General features: G+C 45.9%; 1 protein-coding gene across 6 annotated transcripts in view; it reads left to right on the plus strand.

The window, feature by feature from the left end:
* The window catches only part of Dpp6 (dipeptidyl peptidase like 6), an 883,656-nt gene that overhangs the window by 567,232 nt on the left and 297,080 nt on the right, over nucleotides 1-19,344 (plus strand). For all 6 annotated transcript variants that reach the window (XM_052721907.1, XM_052721909.1, XM_052721906.1 and 3 more), the window contains exon 3: nucleotides 9,284-9,382. In XM_052721907.1, coding sequence (XP_052577867.1) covers nucleotides 9,284-9,382 — 99 coding nt within the window. The remainder of the gene's footprint in view (nucleotides 1-9,283; nucleotides 9,383-19,344) is intronic.

Below are 19,344 nucleotides of genomic sequence, written 5' to 3' on the forward strand. Positions count from 1 at the left end.
CCAACAAGGCCACACCTCCTAATAGTGCTAGTCTCTATAAGCATATGGGGCCATTTTTATTCAAACTACCACGATTACACATTGAATGAATTTTTCACTCTCACATTTTCCTCATAGACTCTGGAAGTGTGGCTGTAGCTATGAAAGGTTACAGTGTGTCACTAAACAATTTGCTGTCAAGCACTCACGTCTAATATAGTCTGATTTCCTCAGATACATCAAGAGCTACAATTAGCTTCTTGCTACTTGGACCCTGGATCCTTAAGCAAACTGTTTTCTTTGCAGTTCTATGGGGTTATTTCTACAAGATTGGGAGAGTAGACAGTATGAGTGCTTACAGAGGATGTGCTAACTGAATGTAAAGCAAGCTAGGATGAGTGCATCATCTAGCATCTACCTGAAAACACTGTGCTTTTGTGTGCTGGTCAAGGGAAATTTGGAGATAGCAATAGTTTTGTTGGTCAGGTCAGGATACTGTAACAAAATACATCAACTCATGGGTGCACCTGAGGTTGTTCTCTGTGATTTCCCTTTGGCTTGCTGATGGTAGCTTCTTGCTGTGTCTTCCTCTCTGTCTCTGTCTCTGTCTCTGTCTCTGTCCTCTGTCTCTTTCTCTGTCTCTGTCTCTCTCTGTCTCTCTGTCTCTCTCTGTCTCTCTCTGTCTCTCTCTCTCTGTCTCTCTGTCTCTCTGTCTCTCTCTCTCTCTCTCTCTCTCTCTCTCTCTCTCTCTCTCTCTCTCGGGGGGTGGGGTGGCAGAGGACTGAACATAGAGAAACTCTTCCACCTCTGTCTCCAAATAGTCACCTCAACATTTAGGGCCCCAACAAACAAATTGTGGCTGGTACACCATTCCATAAAATCAGTTCACATGGGTGTCTTTGATGGCCTTAGGCACTAACACAGTCTGCCTTCTCACCTTTCAAGATAGACACCTACCCTAATTACAAGGGATAGTCACTTACATCTTGTGAAGACTTGAGTTTGGGCCCCATATCCCACATGTTTCATCAGGTGGAATGGCTTGCACTTAAAAAAATCCCTGAACAGGAGAGATGGAGACAGGAGGAACTTGCTGGCCAGCCAGCTCTAATCTGTGAGCTCCAGGCCGATGAGAGTCCCTATTTCTATTTTTAAAGATTGTCTTTCACTTTATTTCTAATTATGTATGTGTGCATGGGTAAATGCTCATATGTGTAGGTGCCCACAGAAGCCAGAAGATAGAATCAGATACCTTGAAGCTAGAGTTACAGGTGGTTGTGAGCTATGTAGGTTGGGTGCTGGGAGCCAAACTCAGATTCTTAGCAAGAATCCTAACTTCTAAGACATCTCTCCAGTTCAAAGAGCCTATTTCAAAGAAAAAATGGTTGATGTTCTTGATGATACCCAAGGTTGCCCTCCAGTCTCCACATGCATGCACACCAATATGTACACATAGATGAACAGTTATACACAGGAGTGGGGTGGGGGGTGAAGGGCAGAGTCGTCAGTCCCAGTGATTTCTCAGTGTAGTTGAAGAAATACTCTCAGAAGTGAGGTGCCGGCCTTCTCCTGGCTGCCCTCTGTACTCCTCCTCTATTGCAGAAGGCAGTGTGCACTTGTGGCTGGATGGTTCATCAGTCTGATTCAGCTCAGGTACTAGGGACTCAGCAGCCTTCCTTCATTTCAGACTCTCTGCTCCTTTGAATCACAGCTCCTAAAGTTTCTGCACAAAGTCAGTTCTGAAGGAGCTCTGAGTCTTCCATGTATGTCCTGGGGCTGCAGTCCTCTGCACAGGAGGCTCCCCGCAGGGCCTTTGTAGGCACCACCATCTCTCTCTGGTCCTGTGGAGATGGCTGGGAGGATGCAGAGCCACACACAGGCTCTTCACAGAGCCTTCTGTGGGGATAAATACTTTGGCCTCTTGATTTTTCTGGCATACAAGCAGCTTCTTGCCTCTCAAGAGTGAATCTCTTAATTTTGCATGTTTTAAAATCTGAAGGTGAGACTTTCCTCCAAAGAAAATGCAAACATAGCCAGTGAGCATATCATCATTAGATTTCCTAATAAAGAATGGATAATTCTTGGGAATATTATCCAACCGAGAAGAAGGAATGGGGGAGCTGGGGATTCTTTGTGATTGAAGTGCTTGCTGCACAAGCATGAGGAGCTGAATCTGGACCCCCAGGACCCTCAGTGCTAGGCAGGTGGGGCAGAGAGAGGACTCTGGAGGTCACTGGTCAGATAGCCTAGCTCAAATGACAATACCCAGGTTCTGTAAGAGAGACCCTACCTCAAAAATAAGAGAGAGAACAATAAAGAAACATCTGTGGGCTGGAGAGATGGCTCGGTGGTTAAGAGCTCTGTCTGCTCTTCCAGAGGACCCGAGTTCAATTCCCAGCACCCACATGGCAGCTCACACCTATCTGTAATCCAGTTCCAGGGCTTCTGACACCCTCACACAGACATATATGCAGGCAAAACACCAATGAACACAGAGTAAAAATAAATTTTAAAAAGAAAGAAAGACATCTGGCATCAGCTTCTAGCCTCCACATGCACATACATGGGCATGGGCACACACATGCACACACACACACACACACACACACACACACACACACACACACACACACATACACACACAGAGAGAAAGAGAGAGAGAGAGAGAGAATGAAGTGCTAATGTTGTGCACTGCAGTATAGATAAACATGGAAGCATGATGCCTTTTTTAAGTTTCTTTTAAAAACATAGGAACTACTTTGAATTTACAATATTGATTTCACAACTCTGAGACTGTACTGAACCCACTAAGCAGTGCCTTGGCAGAGTGAACTGACATGTGAATTTTGTCTTATTTTACTTTTAAATACAATCACTTTTTCTAATTATTTCAATAAAGGGGTAAAGTGAACACATACACACAGAGCCTATCTGTGTATGGTAAGATGAAGTCATGGGTAAACTGTAACTCACTAAAGGACAAAGGTCAATAAATAGATTTTAAAGTTTTCATTTATTTTAAATATATGGAGAAATGGACTGAAGGGCCTGAAAAGAGGTTGGATACTATTGATGTATTGAATTCAGAAGCTTTGTAAACAGTAAATGAGAATTTTTTGTTTTGTGGGCATGCATAATAAAGGTGAAGGCTTAGTTACCAGTGTTTTAATGAAAAAGTACAGTGTGTCTAGTTCTGCTGATATACTGTTAGTTTTCATGGGTGGCTTTGACGATGTGAACTTATAAGAAAACACTTTTAGGATAAATTATCATTTGTGGGACTTTTATACACTGTGGATATAACCATAAACAATATATTGCAGCAACACTGAGTCTTATTGAAATGAAATAAGCAAAAGCAGTGGGGTGGATTGGAAAAACAAAGCTTTCTGCATTCTGAAGAAGTTGACTCGGCATCTGCAATGTTTGTGGTTCCTGAAAAGATGAAGTCATTGTCCCTCCCTTAAGAAGAAAAAGGAAAGAAAGCCAAGCTCATACAAAATAAAAGTGTGAAGACAATAATGGATTCAACACTAACTCTTTGTAGAAGAAAAGATGGTGTGACCATTATGGTCCAGTCTGAAAGAAACATCCTACAGAGGGGCTGAGGGCAGGTTTTCCTATAACCTTTCTGCTGTCACTCACGTGAGGTTGGACGTGTCAATGTCATTCTCAACCCAACCATAGTTACTTTAGTTTTATATCCATGGTTGGTGCATTCCAGAGCAATTCTGCAGAAAAACACATTTGCTCTGTTTTGGCATTAGTCTCACTGTGTGGTAGGAGAGAGTGTGTAGTCACAAGTTTTCTCCTGTGTCCCGCCTGGTCCCACAGCCACTGAGACCCAAGCAAACACACGGAGGCTTATATTATATACAAACCATATAGTCTATGGCAGGCCTCTTGCTAGCTAGCTCTTGTACCTTCAATTAACCCATTTCTATTAATCTGTGTTTTGCCACATGTTCTGTGGCTTACTGGTCTGCTGGCATGTTGTTCCTTGGGCAGCAGGCTGGCATGTCTCTCTCCTCTCCTTTCTTCTTTCTGTCTCTCTGCTTGGATTTCTGCCTGCCTCTAAGCTGCCTTGCCATAGACCAATACAGCTTTTATTTATCAACCAATCAGAGCAACACATATTCACAGCATACAGAAAGATATCCCCCAGCAAGAGTGCCCCTGGATCACAGTTGCAGCCCTTCTGTCTGGAGGGCTTCTGTGTAGGTATGAGATGCCACCTTCTTGGTTCTGAGCAGAGCTGGCATCTGGTGAACTGTCCACATTGGCGGGACACTAGCTGGGAAAGAGGTTGGAAAGCCCCAGGTTCATGTTACATTTTGCTGAGCTCTCCCTGTCCTGGGTTCTCATGGAATACTGCAAACATTCCTTATGATAAGGACAAGGGAGGGTGAGCAGTGTCTGCGGCAGGTGTCCCTGGGTGGCTGTTTGCACTTTAAATACAAGTTGAATGGGAGTGCTGCTTCCAGCTCATGGCAGAGCCTGGTGCAGGATGCACAGGCAGACAAACACTGGCAGAGCCAAGCAGGTACCCTCGGCTCTCACAGAACCCTTTCCTTTGTGCCAAGCCACGTGTGTTAGGCCAGTCCTCATGGAGCAGGTGGTGCTGGCTCACTGAGTGAGGTCATCCGAACACCGAAGTGTAAACAGGCAGCTTCCTTGTTGCTATCCTCTTCTGCCTCCTCCTCCTTCTCTTCCCTCTCTCCATCTCCTCCCTCTTTTTCTGCTTCCTTCCTCTCCCCATTTCTTCCTCTCCCTCCACTTCTTCTCTTTTGTTTGATTTTTGAGACAAGTTTTTGTGTGAATCTAAGACTAGCTTTGAACTTACGGTCTTCCTGGCTGAGCTGGTGCTACAGATACGAGCCACCACATCTGTTCCCCGTGTTCTTCTGAAGTATTTGTAAGGGCACTGTTCTACATAAGAGAAGCCATTTGACTGAGCCTCAGCAGATGAGTCCCACTGCCTATGTGGAACTGCCTTCTCCAGCCCATGTCTCCTTTGCGCATTGGAAACTGAGTACTTGGGCTGTTCTACCTACCTGCTGCACCTCTTTGGAGAAGTCACATGACGTCTCGGTGGTTCCTGTTCCCTTCTCTGCAGTGGCTATTCTGCCTTATTCTGTGGGGATCATAAGAGACACAGTGCCATTATCCCTTGAAGACTGTCCCTACCCCAAAACGACCAAGAAGGGATAAGACACCATAGAGTACACGCTGCAGATGCCACTGCTTAGCATGTCCTAAGGTGGTGGAATTATTTCAAGTTTTAAAATCCCTACTAGAGAAGATATGCTCAACCTTGTTCTACTTAACAACATCAGTGTCCAAAAAACATCTTAGAAAAAGAGGTGGGACTGAGCAACTCACCTTAATACTGACCCTCGTGTCTGCATCACCCCAGACCATGGGAGGAGACCTGGTAACCAGTATGGCAGGTTGATTAGAAGAAGCATACACTTATCCAGGATCAAGCTAAAGAGCTGAGATAAAATCACTTTCCAGTGATTCCTGAATTCCCATAGGGAGAAATCCCAAGTGTCAAAGCTACTTCTCTTGTCTCCACCTTGAGGCTGATTATCGGGTTAAGAGGGAAGCTAGGCATGTATGCTTCCCTGTCTTGGCCACAGGCATAGAGAAATTATAGAGGAACACACTGAAGCGTAGCTGCTCTCACAAACAGCAACATGAGTTCCTCACACACCTAGAATGGAATGGTATCCTTGAAGGAAGTACCAGGCAGAAACCCACAGAATCCAAGCACATGATAGAGGGTGAGAATATCAGTGAATAGGAGAGGCTGCAGGTTGGGGAGTGCCCTGTCCTAAAGCTGGGCTCATTGTGAGAGGAGCTGAAATTATGTCACCTATTTAGGCAGCAGATCACATGAGAGCTACTTGGGAGCCATGATCCAAACACTGTGTCCAGACCATCAGCATCATGTGTAAGGCCATACGGCCAGGAGTCCCCCACAACCCAGGACTGCTGTATGACAGAAGCTGGGCCCCAGTGGAGTGAAACACCAGATTAACCCAAGGAAAGACTAAGGCCAAGGAATTCAGATCCAGAGGGAAAATGGGAAACATCATTCTGGGTTGTTTTTTTTTTTAAAGAACTATAGATGTGATTAAAGAAGATGGAAGCTAAGAAAGAGGAGCCACTGACCTTGGAAAAACTAATCAGGAATAGGAATTAACATATGCTGATTTACATTTAAGAATTTAGGAGCTGTGTGAAAAAGAACAAAATTAGGGAGACAGGACTGAAGGAATCAGGCAGATGTGTGCAAAGACATAGAAGCCAGCAAGAGCTGTGGAGGCTGCCTGAGGGGCTATGGGGCCCTGGTAGAGCTTCAGAAGCTGGGGCATGAAGGACCAGGGAGCGGTGTTCCCAAATGAGGTCATTGTTATAATTTCTGGTATGAAGAGTCCTGGACTGTAGCTACAACAGACTCTTGCCCCAGATTTGAAAAGGAAACCCACAAGAGAGCATCGTCTAACAGAGTGTCTAAACATAATGAGAGCATCTACCTTCATCTTGAGCTGCTTCCTGCACATGCTGTCGGCTTTGCCAATAAACCGTGTCCTCAAAATACCAAACCCACTGGCAGTTCTTGCCTTGTAGCCCTTTCTAGTGTGGATGTTCTTTTGTTACCTCTGTCAGGGCTACACTGTTCTTTCCTTAGGAAACTTCCCAGAATTCCTCCTTCAGTCTTACTCCTGTTGACCACTTCCCAGAATTCCTCCTTCAGTCTTAACTCCTGTCGACCACTTCCCAGAATTCCTCCTTCAGTCTTACCTCCTGTCGACCACTTCCCAGAATTCCTCCTTCAGTCTTACCTCCTGTCGACCACTTCCCAGAATTCCTCCTTCAGTCTTACCTCCTGTCGACCACTCCCCAGAATTCCTCCTTCAGTCTTAACTCCTGTTGACCACTTCCCAGAATTCCTCCTTCAGTCTTATTCCTGTTGACCACTTCCCAGAATTCCTCCTTCATTCTTACTCCTGTTGACCACGAGGTAGACCCGGCAGCCTCAAGGCTCTTGCACTGTTGCTGTTCTGTTCTGGTTGTTTGACTGACTTTGGCTCCCGAGGCTCCATGAGCTTCCTTGCATTTGGGGTCACCGTGGCTCATGGACACATCAGTTAGTTGATCGTGCCCATCGGCACCTCCAAAGTCACAGGGAATGAATCAAACTATAAGTTAGTGCATTATATAGTTGCCACACTAGGCCCAGAGACACAGCAGAGAACAACTAGGGGATGTATAACTGCTTATGGGGCAAAGTTAAGTTTCCTGCCTAAATAGAACAAACACACACACACACACACACACACACACACACACACAGTGTTCTACCACAACTTCCATGTTGATTAAAACCTTTAAAAATCAAAATAAGAGTTTGTAAGTTTATTTATTTCATTTTATGTAAAAATGTAAGTGCCCGCATATACATATATGTACCACATACATGCCTGATGTCCATGGAGGCCAAAACACATCGCATTTTAAAGTGTCTCTTTTCATGGTTTCTTCAGTGGTAGATGGAAAGCCATGTGAGAGGGAAGGGATTGGCTTGTTTTAAGTTGTTGTGTTGGGAACCTTTTTTGTTCCATATGTGACCATTGGTCATGTGTCACAGTAAGGACACCTTTGATTGTATCTCTTTGCAATTTTCAAGACTTTTGTTCATAGTAATTCCACTTAGTATTCAGGAAACCAGTCCATCCACAACTTCCAGTGTATCTCAGAAATGGTCCAGTTGAAGTGGGGTCCCTTGTTAGTGTAACAGGAGAGAGGGAGTTGATAGGCAGGCCTATGTGCTCCACACAGGGACACACAGATTCTCCAGTGAGTTCTGTAACATGTAACATCCAGAGAAGCCAGAAGGAAGAATTTCAAGGTGCCACAATAAAACCTATGAACTGAAATCCTAAAAGCATCAGGAGCTTCATTCAGAGATCATTCTTTGTTCCATATGCAATACCCACAAAGCTCCTTGCTATGGCCAGACCCACTACATGTTTGGAAATAGAAACATTTAAAACGCAAATGGAGCCACAGAGAGCAAGCACAATGATGGCCCCAAGATGACTTGACTACCAGAAATTGGAAAGAAACAGAAACTTAACAACCAGAAACCAAATGCAAAAAAAAAAAAAAAAAAAAAAACCAGTGCCCTGGGGCAGATTGCTTGGATATCATGCATAAGGACTTAGGTTCAATCCCCTGAACCCCTGAAAAAATAAAACAGCCACAAAAATCATTGCCATCTCATGCACAGCTAGTTAGCTGAGATCACCCCACATCATAGCAGAGCTGATAAAATGAAGACCGAAGTCTTTAAGGAAATCCAGTGAATTTAGCATCTTCCATTTAAGAAGACAGGGAAGAAAGCAAGCATTCTTGATAGACACAGTATTGGATCCTTCTATTGAAGGTATAGTCTCTTACTCATGTAAAAATAAGAGAAGTAACTTGGACGGCCTAGCTTTGGTATTCCAGCTGTTCACTCAGGCCTCCTGGAGAACCTTGTGTCTTTCCTAAGCAGATAAATGGGCTTGGTGGCTCTAATAGAGACAGCCTCTTCTGAGGGAGAGCTGAAATCCAGGACACTCTGACCTCCGTGAACAGAATAAAAGCTGGCAGATTTTCAAGCCTTCTTGAGAGGGACCATTAACTGAGCATGTCTTCTCCGGATGGATATTAGTTCACCAACTTCCTAAGCTTCTCCCAGGTGCTTCCGGTCAAGATGGGGAGGGCTGTCCTGGGAGTCTGCAAACACATATTTGGGGTGTCCATTGATCTGAACAAGGACTAACTCTTAACCCAAAGATGGCCAGGGACAGGTGACACAATGGAGGCTGAATGTCTGAAGGATGTTTCCTGTGTCTTTCAACTCCTAGCAACCCACTTGTCTACATGGGACCACTGAGCTCTGTTTCGGACAAGCATAGCTTTTCTCTTGATCATCCTTACCAGCCTTGAGACACATATTGATTTCTGTGCCTAAGAAAAAGGATCGCGTGTGTGTGTGTGTGTGTGTGTGTGTGTGTGTGTGTGTGTGTGTGTGTAGGGAACGAGGCCATTTTACTGAACCATGATGGCTTTGTCACAGCTTTTGATAGTCTCATTAAAGAAAAGCAAGACTGGCTTTCATCCACCATCCACAATCCAGAATTGTGCTTGACCATGCTCGCTATTTCTGAATGGCTATCCCAGCGCCTCATGTGGTCTCTGCTCCATTGCAGTGTTTAACTGTCTCTGTCCTTTCTTTTTTTTCCTCCAGCGGAAGATACTAGTCTGTCTCAAAAGAAGAAGGTGACTGTGGAAGATCTTTTCAGTGAAGACTTCAAAATCCATGACCCGGAGGCCAAGTGGATAAGCGGTGAGTTCGTAGCTTGGAGCACCCGGGAGATGCCTCCCACCCCACCTCCTCTCTGTCACCCCTGTGTTTGTCCTCTCCCTCCCTTGTGGCTGTGAAGCTCTGCAGAAGGTCTGATCTCTGGCTGTGACTGTCAACACATTGCCATCATAAGAACACGTGACCCTGGGAGAGCCACTCCTTACTCTACAGGCTGCCTCACAGACATCAGCGTGCCTCAGCTTTGTGAGAAAGGGGTCTGTTGAGGACCCATCCTCCATCATCTGCCATGTGTCACCTCCCTCCTGGAGCTGGAGCTTCCTCTCAGGGAGAGGAAACCTGTTGCTAAGCAACAGAGCCCATGGTGCTGCTCCGCTGAGCCTGCCTTCTCCATGGTACCAGTCCTCTTCCCCGCCTTAAGTTCACTTTCACTCACCAGGGAACTAGCTGTGACCAAGGACTGCACTGGGTCACTGCCAAATACAGGGATCTGTGCAGACCCTGAGAAATATGCCTTCCCTCTCAACTTTAATCTGGATCCAACCTCATTTTATAGTTTGGGGGACTTTTTCTTAAGCAACCAAACAAAACAGAACCGATGGCAGTATGTTCCTCTTGATGCCCAGGATGATGAATTTCATCTAAAGGGTCTGAAGTCCCATGAGCCTGCTCCTTGGCCCTCACTGGCAGGTGGCATCTCTCCTGCTGTGTCTGTGTCTGTGCTTTGCATGATTTTCCCTTTAGGGAATGCCCCTGACCCCTCAGGTTGGCAAGCCTTTCTAGTGCGTCAGGCCCAGGCCCAATACGAGAGCATTCCAGAGAGCAGCAGATTTCCTGAGAACCTGACACGGCAGAGCTGGTCTGCTGCACAGTGGGCTGGCCACCCAGCTGACCCCCAGTTTTGTGTCCTTTGCCGCACAGTGGGCTGGCCACCCACCTGACCCCCAGTTTTTTGTTTGTTTGTTTGTTTGTTTGGTGTGTGTGTGTGTGTGTGTGTGTGTGTGTGCACAAGAATACACACATTTGTGTTTGGGCAGGTCTGAGCACTCAGGCAATGCTCAATGTTAGACCTTGAGAATAAAGTACAGTCTCATTGGGAGCCCAAAGATGTATTCTGGAGAGAAACATTGATCCTAACTCAATAGATGCAGAGAGATGGAATCCTGCTGCCTCACTCTCCGTGGGAAGGCATTTTGGAGACTGTGAGCAGTCTTAAATGGATGGCTAGGGTTTGTTAGATAAGAGAGAACAGACCTCTGGGAAATGTAAGTCTAAAACATCAGCCTGTGCTAAACTGTGATCAGAAGAACCAAATACAAGCTGAGAGACAATACCCAGAGATAAGAAAGTAAAACAAATCCAAAAGGGGTGTGTGTGTGTGTGTGTGTGTGTGTGTGTGTGTGTGTGTGTGTGTGTGTGTGTACAGAAACAGATTCCAGGGATACATGGAAGGATAGAGATAAGGGGTACCAGATCCAACTCTGGGGCTCAGAGATCACTGGAGGAGGACCTAGAAAGATTCCAAGAGGGACCAAAGAGTAGAGCTGTGCACTTTTTTATTAGGTTGCCATGGTTTCAGACAGCCTAGTCCTAAAGCAATAGTCTAAATGAAATGAGCAGGGTAGTGGCTGTGGAAAAGAAGAGGAGGGAAGGGGAGGGGAGGGAAGGGGAGGGGAGGGGAGGGAAGGGAAGGGAACGGAAGGGAAGGGAAGGGAAGGGAAGGGAAGGGAAGGGAGCATGTAAGCCATGAAATGGAGGTGCAGGTTGTGTAAGTTGCTGAAAACCAGGGCCCTTTCTCTGAGCTGCCCCCCCCCCCCCCCCCACCGCCACTGCTGTCTGCGGCATGTGCTGGGGACTTGTTCTGACTAAATGAGAATGGGCTGCCTAGAGATGTGCCGACTCTACCCAAGGGAAACCAGCCAGAGCCCTTTTCCCCAAAGTGGGGGGTTAGTTTAAGCCTCCTCCTCTTCTTTTTCTCCACACTCTCTTCCCCCACTTTCCCCCTCCTCCTTGGGATAATCTTTGGGGTGTCTGGTAGGTCTTAACCTCTCAATAAGTACCTCACACCTATTAAGTCATTTGTTTCTCACAGATTCCACCGGTTCCATTTTAATGTGTGTAAACTGAGGCTCAGAGTGTTTAAGTAGCTCAGCTTATATCCCATATCAACCTAATTTTCTCTGGTATTCACAAACTGCTACACCAGGTGGAATCCGGGTCTCCTGTCTCCAGGAAATTTCTCTTGTAACCTCACCAGCCTCCTTTTCAGGTTTTAACCAGTTTCTGGGCTGTGAATATTTCAGAGTTCCTACCATCTTTTTTTGGTTTTTTGGGTTTTTTTTTTTTTTTCAGGACAGGGTTTCTCTGTGAAATAGTCCTGGCTGTCCTGGAACTCACTCTGTAGACCAGGCTGGCTCTGCCTCCCAAGTGCTGAGATTAAAGGCGTGCACCATCACTGCCTGGCCCATCTTTTTAACTTCTCTGTTCTTGAAAGTAACAGGACAACCAAGTGCTGGAAGGAAATGGAGACTTTCTCTACTGAGGAAGGAACTTAGATTTTTTTGGACACATCAATCACTGGTGTTAACATGAATCTTGGGTTTAATATTGGGGCTCATGGTCTAGAAGTAAGGCCCTGTTTTTATCATAAAGAAACATGCTAGGTTGGAGTTTTAAGACTATAGGTTGGTTCTTTTTAAATAAAGTAATAGCTTCATTGGTAATATAATAATTGCATAAGTGATTAAAATGTAATTGATAGTATAAAGTTGTAAAACCCCCAGCAAAGCTCCTTGGCCTCCGAACAGCCATTCTGAGCACTGAGGTGTCGAGAGTTGGGACTGGGCCAGTGTTTGTGTGGTATCATTATACCAGCTGAATGATGCTTTTATTTGTGAGTTAATCAGAATAGCGGTTTTTATTTACTTTATCGTTTCTTAAGCCTACCTCCTCTGAAAGCTGGAAATCTTCTAGAATCCTGAAACTCTTGTAGGATTTCCTTGTACAATGGAGAAGAGCAGAAACCAGCAGATCTGACAAGCTCTCTGCTTCTCGGAGGTCCCTCCCGCCTGCTGGGGAGAGACTGGTGGCAGCTAGGTCCTTCCACATGTGTGCTGCATTAAGTAACGTCTCATGTTTGTGACAGTTACTGCACTGTCTTCTCTACTTTGGGGACTGTCTTAGTCACTGTTCTGTATTGCTGTGAAGAGACACCATGACCACAGCAACTCTTAGAAAGGGAAGTATTTAATTGGGGGCTTGTTTACAGTTTCAGAGGCTTAGTCCATCATCATCGTGGCAGGGAGTATGGCAACATGCAGGCAGGTGCTGGAGAAGTAGCTGAGAGCTACATCCTGATCCACAGGCAGAGAGACAGACAGAGAGACACTGACTGGGCTGGCAGGGGCATTTGGAACCTCCAGGCTGACCCCCAGGTACACACTTCCTCCAACAAAGCCACACCTCCTAATCCTTTTCAAATAGTACCACTCTCTGATGACTAAGCATTCAAATATACGAGCCTATGGGGGCCATTCTTATTGAAACTGCCACAGGGATCTTTTCCGCTATGTTCTGGGGTTTTGTGACATGGGACAACATTGTGGCTACCACTTCTTTCCAAACTGGATCACCTCAGCCTGAAGTGATGGGCAGCCTCAAACCTTCTCCCCCCTCCTCACCCCTCCATCCTTCATCCATCATCTTCAGCAGAAATGACTTGGGAGAGGTTGCAACACTCACCCTGCCTGTGTTCACCCACACTTCTAGCTACCAGTGACCCACCTCCTCTCTACACAGCATCTAAAGAAATCATAGGTAAACTTTCACTGGCTTGAAGAATAATTGGAGGGAACCTCTACTCCTCTGAACATTTTTATTCATGAGAATATGCTGATCTTGAAATAAATGCATCCTCATTTCTGCCCCATTCCACACTCACATCTTACCCTTCATCTTGCCCATGTTCCCACTGGGGTTCCACCTGGTCTCCCTGTCATCTACAACCTGGGGCAGCTGTCTACCATGATCTCTTTCACACTCCACTTGCCATGCCTTGGAGCCCACTCTAATTAGGCATCTACCCCAGGCTCCTGAACTTCCTCTTGTCAAGGTCACAGAGGACCTCCAGGTTAGGGAATGCCAATGTCATTCCTCAAGGTCATTTCTAAGACCTTCCTCCTTCTGACAGCAGTGTATGCTGGAGTGACTGGCCCTTCTCGAGGCAGTCCTCACTGATTATGGCCCGGCTGTCCTGTCCTCTGGTATAGCCCCTACCTTGTGGGCAGCTCCCTGCACCTCAGGCCTCTTGCTGGTGGCCTCTCTTCCTAGCACTCTCCATAATGGAAGTCCCAGGCCCTAGCTTGGTCCTGCCTTCCTCCACCTGCACACTCTTGCTGTCAGTGTTCTGACCACTCCTAAATGCACATCTCCAGACCAGAGCCCTCCTCGGACTTCCCATATGCCTCGAAGACCTTACAAACTTAACCTTAACACACATCTCCAAATCTGAGGTCCTGATCCCATCCAAAACCATAAACCCACACAAAGAAAACAAATCTATGTCCCTCCCATAGCTCCCCAATGTGGGCTGACGGGAAACTTACCCATTTGAATCTCCTGTACCATCCTACATGCTGCTTTTTTGGCAAATAGTCCCTTTCTAAGCCTGGCTGGGATTGATGTTAATTCTAAAATGAGGGTATTGTGTTTTTACATGGAGTCCACCGCCCACCTTGTCATTTTTCAATTCTTTGTACAAGACAGAGTTTCCTACTGCCCAGGCTGGACTCCAACTGCCTATGTAATAAAAGATAGCATGCCCAGTGCAAACTTTCTTCTGGTCACGCTCATTTTCTTGAATCCTGCCACTTGTTGGCAGAAAGCCCTCTGTGTCTCGGGACACAGAGCTGGAGAGACTGGAAAATTGGAGAAAATTGCCTCCTTTGAATGTAGGAAAGTATCAGCTGGCTGGTTGATACTGGAAAAGTATATGTTTGAGGAGATAAAATTGGCCTTGGTGCTCAGGGCTCAAAGCAATTTGATTTCCAAATGTGTTTTAGCCTCTCCGTGTTGTTCTGAAGAACCAGATGGGTTTTTTTTTTTAAGCTTGAGGGGTTCAGGGAATTCACACTTAAAATGGTTTGTGTTTTTCCACAATTTTGGGAGACCACAATTTTTCCATCAGAAGCAGGAACCTTAGAGTGGGAGAGAGTGAAGACATACCCTGGGCATCACTGGCTGCAGCACCCTTGCCTATGGGCACAGTGACTACAGGAAAGTGCCCAAGAAGGGTGGGGTCAACAGAGCAAAGCTGTGTCTCTCTGCCTCAGTTAGTTCCAAAATTCCTAACCAAGGCAACTCAAGGAAGGAAGAGTTGATTCGGCTCATAGTTCAAGGTACAGTTCACCATGATAGGGATGGTGTGAGCACAGGAGAGTGTGGCCTTTGGTCACATTGCATCTGCAGTCAGGAAGCAGAGAGACGGACATTGGTCATCACAGGTTTCTATTGCTGTATAAAACACCATAGCCAAAAGCAACTTGAGTCGAGGGAAGTCACGGCAGGAACTCAAGCGAGATCCTGGAGGCAAGAGCTGAAGCAGCAGTATGGAGGAATGTAACTTACTGGCTTTCTCCTTGGGGCTTGCTCAGCCTGCTTCCTTATGCAGCCCAGGACCACTAGCCCAGAGGTGTCACCTCCCACATCACTCATTAATCAGGAAAATGCCCCACTGGCCAATCTAATGGAGGCACTTTCTCAGTTAAGGTTCCCTCTTCCAATATGACCCCAGCTTGTGTCAATTTAATAAAAAAAAAAACTACCCACCACACTGGTGCTCAGCTCTATGTCTCTTTTTATTCAGTCCAGGACCCCAGCCCATGGAATTGTACCTTCCACAGTTTAAGTAGGTCTTCCCACCTCAATTAACCCAGTCTAGATAATCTCTCACGAATAAGCAGAGGCTTGTATCCTAAGTAAGTCTAGCTAGATCCTGCCAAGGTGACAATCAGTATTAACCATCTTACTCCCCAGTGAATGGATGGGCATGGTGGGCATGAGACGAGGGGTCATTTGAAGTCACTACATACAGTGACCCTTGAAGCACATCTCCGTGCTGTGTGGCAGGTCTGAGTTGTAAGCACTATGTGGTTGCATTGTGTATTTGTGCAGACAATTGACTGCCTTTCCCTTCTGTTATCATCCTTGAGGCCACGCCTTTCCTCTGGAGCCGAGAACCTTGCTGTTCCAGCCTTATTCCTCTGGTGGCAGATGCAGTCACACCTGACCACACCTATGCTCCCTCAATGCCAGCCTGTCAGCACTGTTCTGCCCCCTCCCCCAATCTAGCCCCTACACTTCTATATCTGAGATAAAACCTCAATCTGCTCACCCTTCTCCAAAACTTCCTGTGGGTGTCTCCCATGTTTCCCACAGGAAGAATGTAGAAGGCAGTAGCATGTGGTGTTGGTGGCCATACAAATAGCCACAGTTGCTGCTACATTACATATCTCCCTGACTTCTGTCTCTCTGATGCTATTTCGATCTTCACTAAATGCAGATGGGCAGAGGCTGGGTCACATATCAGATACTTACATTATGATTCATAACAGTAGAAAATTAGAGTTATGAAGTAGCAACAAAATAATTTTATGCTTGCAGGGGTCACCACAGCATGAGGAACTATATGTTAAAGGGTCACGGAGTTAGAAAGGTTGAGAACCACTGCTCCAGAAGCTAGAAAAATGTGAATCAAAGAAGTTAAACATGTGTGTGTGAGATGGCCCATGACTATAGTCTCAGCACTCAAGAGGATGGCATGGCAGTTTGAGGCTCGCCTGAGCTATAGAATAAGAACCTGTCTCAAAGAACCTGAGTGGATGGAGGAGGAGTAGAATGGAGGTGGGAGAAACTATAGGGGAGCAGGAGGAGAGGAGGAAGGGGAAACTGTGATCTAGATGTAAACTAAATGAAAAAATATTAATTAATAATAAAAAACTGTCTCAAACAAAAGAGCCCCCTTTTCAGACTTGTCCAGATGGCTTTTGAAAGCCCTGGGTTCTCCTGCCTCAGTGTACCTTCCTGGGTTTCCTGTCTTCTTTTCCCACTGCACTGCCACTTCCTCTCTGCAACATGGCCTCTGCCAGCTCACCTGGCACCACCCTACCACCTTTTCCATAACTTCTTGCTTTTACTTCTATCTGTGTCTGAAAATGTTTTGAATCAAAGGAATTCTCTTTATAGATTCCCATTCACTCCTTATGGCTTGACCTCAAAGAAATTCTCTCTAAATTTTCCAGATTAGAATTAATTGCAAAGGCCTCCTGTGGCAGCTAGAGGGACATCTAAATAAGGGAGTGACCAGCTGTGCTCTTGGACACCACCCCATTGGCTTCCTGAAGTGCTCAGTCTGCTGCCACACCCTAACAATGACATGATGTCTCATGGACCCTACTGCTGCAACTGTTTAGTTCCTGGTACCAGTACTCCAGTCCCCATAGTCCAGTGTGAGCCAATGGTCTGTCATCAAAGAGGGATGAGTTCTGACTCTTTATCTTTGGCAAGTGTTACTTTCCTGGGAAATTTAAATACTTCCCTACTACAGCCCATACCCTACTGGATGATAGATCCCTTTTTTGCATTACAAAGACCTTTTTGATTTAGTGAAATATTTCTGTTTGTGGGTTGGGTGTGTACCTGTATAAGTACATACATTTTTCTTGAGAAAGGGAATCTCAATTGAGATTTCTGCGCCATTTTCCTCCTCAGTATGAAAACTGTTTTTTTTTTATAGGACATTAAGCATTTGTTTCAAGAACACAGAGACTTCAGGGATTTATTTAAGGACCTCAACATGCCCTATAGCCCCTGTTCTCTTCCTCACTGGAGTAGATGAGCAGCTGGGCCCACAGGTGGGAGATGGGGACATTCCTCATGGCAGTCATGGCTGGTCATCCTTCATGGCAGTCTCTAAGTCCAGGACAGGTGGTCTTCCACATGCCAATGCAGCCAGCCTAATACAACAAAAATGTTTTCACTCCGGCAACCCTCAGACTTCTATTTGCACCAAGTTAAGAGTCTGAGAACTCAGATGAGTCCTTGTATTACAGCCTTTTGGGCTGAGAGTGAGATGTACTTTGGTACCTTTTCTACAGTGGTTCTCCAAAGGCACACCAGAAAGCCCATTATCCTTCACACGGTGACCCTCCCTGTTAGCACTTATTGTCTCAATTAAATTATCCCATGTAGTCCTTAACTACGGCAACCTGCTGGAACCTAATTAATTATCATTGACATCTTCCCAAATATGGATCACCTTCTTAATTAATAAGAGTCTCTTGATCTCTCTGTAATTGAACATAACCCCCTGGGGGGCTGTGGGTCTTCTACCTGCACCTACATTCATGGCCAGGTGGCTATTTCCATCTCTTACCTTCATAGTTAGCTTCTCCGGGGCCTTGAATACATTACTGTAATTATATTTCACTCATAGGCCAGACTTTCTGGCCTGTAATGAAGTCTTAGTAAGTATTAATTGATTAAATGCCTGAGTCAGCATGTGAGAAGCTACATTTGTTTTGGTTTTGTTTTCTGTTACTGTAATAAAATGTCCCAACAAAAGCAACATATTGGAGAAAAGGCCATTTACTCATAGTCCCAGGGTACAGCCCATCGTTACAGGGAAGCCACAGTGGCAAGAGCTTGAGAGAAATGATCACAGCATATCAAGAGTCAAGAGCAGAGAGCAATAAATTCGTACATGCCGCTGATCAGCTCCCTTTTGTCCACTGCCTGGGGAATGGTGCCACTCACCGTTGGCATGTCTTCCCACTTCAACTAACATAATCAGGAAAATCCCCCCCACAGACGTGCCCATAGGCCAACATGATCTAGACAATTCCTCAATGAGACTCCCTGCTCAGATGATTCTAGAATGTGTCGAGTAGACAGTTAAAACTAACCGGCATAGACTCCATGGAAGAGTCCATGGGGCAACTATGTTTCTAGTTGATTGAGTACTGACTAGCTTCTTTAGTCCTCATACTGTTTGGCACTTTAAGAAATTCTTCATGCATGTGTAATGACGGATGTGATCCCGTTATCTTGCTTCAACTAGCAGTCTCTCATAGAATGTAAGGATGGTACTTCTGTGCTCTGCCCTGGGTGTTGCTCATCCTTTCTCTACTGAGCATACTTGCAATCCCAACACCTGGGAGGTGAGAAAAGAGGCACTTGAGTTGAAGGCCAATTTGAAATGTGTCTGAAAGGGGCAGGGTTGGTGGCTGGAGATTTAGCTCCCAGTCAGGATATAGCTCTGTGGTCTCTACCTTTGCAAGGTGAGGAACCAACGAGTCAATTACTTTTCCTAGCTTCTCTCAGCTCGCATTGTTAGGTATCTTACTGCAATTTGATATGCCATGTTTTGTTGATATCCATGGGAGGGCTGCCCTTTTCTAAATAGGAGCTGTAAGGAATGGATTGGGGGGGGGGGGGGTTGGGGGCAGAAAGGAGGTGGGGAATGGGAGGAGTGGGCAGAGGGGAAACTGCAGTGGGGATGTCAAAGAAAGAAAGAAAATGGAAATGAATAAAGTAGTGGCGCCTGGGGCTGGAGAGATGGCTCAGTGGTTAAGATCACTCACTTCTCTCTCTCTCTCTCTCCTCTTTTTTTTTGTTTTTTTTTTTTTGAGACAGGGTTTCTCTGTGTAATTTTGGTGCCTGGATCTTGCTCTGTAGACCAGACTGGCCTCGAACTCACAGAGATCCGCCTGGCTCTGCCTCCCAAGTTCTGGGATTAAAGGCGTGCGCCACTGCCACCACCACCTGGCCTCTCTTCTCTTAGAGGACCCAAGTTTGGTTTCTAGCACCCGCCCTGGGCAGTCCACAGCTGCCTGTAACTTTATCTTAGGAGGATCTGATGCCTTCTTCTGACCTCCATCCACCCCCTCACTCACATGCACGTCCCTCCCCTCCCCGCAACACACGTACAC

The sequence above is a fragment of the Peromyscus californicus genome, unplaced genomic scaffold (genome assembly GCF_007827085.1).
Source record: "Peromyscus californicus insignis strain IS unplaced genomic scaffold, ASM782708v3 Scaffold_6__1_contigs__length_162567912, whole genome shotgun sequence".
Classification (NCBI taxonomy): Eukaryota; Metazoa; Chordata; class Mammalia; order Rodentia; family Cricetidae; genus Peromyscus; species Peromyscus californicus.